This window comes from Monoraphidium neglectum (genome assembly GCF_000611645.1).
Source record: "Monoraphidium neglectum strain SAG 48.87 unplaced genomic scaffold scaffold04310, whole genome shotgun sequence".
NCBI lineage: Eukaryota > Viridiplantae > Chlorophyta > Chlorophyceae > Sphaeropleales > Selenastraceae > Monoraphidium > Monoraphidium neglectum.
Genome location: NW_014009319.1, coordinates 2,045 through 2,500, shown reverse-complemented (window position 1 = coordinate 2,500; position 456 = coordinate 2,045). Strand labels below are relative to the sequence as shown.

Genomic DNA, 456 nt, shown 5'->3' with positions numbered 1-456 from the left:
ACATACACTTGACACACACACTCTCTCTCTCCACACACTATCCACGAACCCACCCTCGCTCGCCCCCGCCCCACCAGGCGCGCTTCCTGCTGGCCAAGCTCAACCCCAGCGCCACCTACAACAGCGCCGCCGCCGTCAGCGGCGAGGTCATCATGACCGATGACGTCAGCCTGCAGGTCTTCACCGACCACCTCAAGCGCCTCGCGGTGCAGTCGTGAGGGGATGCAGCCGCGCGGCAGCCGCCCCCGCGACAGAAATCGGGTTGTGAGCCTGTGTGTGGAGGTTGTGTGCGGAAGACTATGGGCGCGGCGAATCCCCAAAATCCGGGCGGAGTGCAACCGGGACCGCCTTGCCGCAACGCGGGGCCACCCGCGGCTTTGGTGGCGCGGGATTGCTGTCGCTTGGCCGTTTCGGGCTGGGCGGGGCTCTTGATTCAAGCCGGGCGCATTACGCCCG

At 66.7% G+C, this 456-nt stretch overlaps 1 protein-coding gene across 1 annotated transcript in view; it reads left to right on the top strand.

The window, feature by feature from the left end:
* The window catches only part of MNEG_14181 (hypothetical protein), a gene marked incomplete at both ends in the record, with an annotated part of 2,317 nt that extends 2,099 nt beyond the window's left edge, over positions 1-218 (top strand). The window contains one exon of the mRNA XM_014037347.1: positions 78-218. Within this exon, the coding sequence (XP_013892801.1) occupies positions 78-218 (141 nt within the window). The remainder of the gene's footprint in view (positions 1-77) is intronic.
* Positions 219-456: the final 238 nt, after the last annotated feature.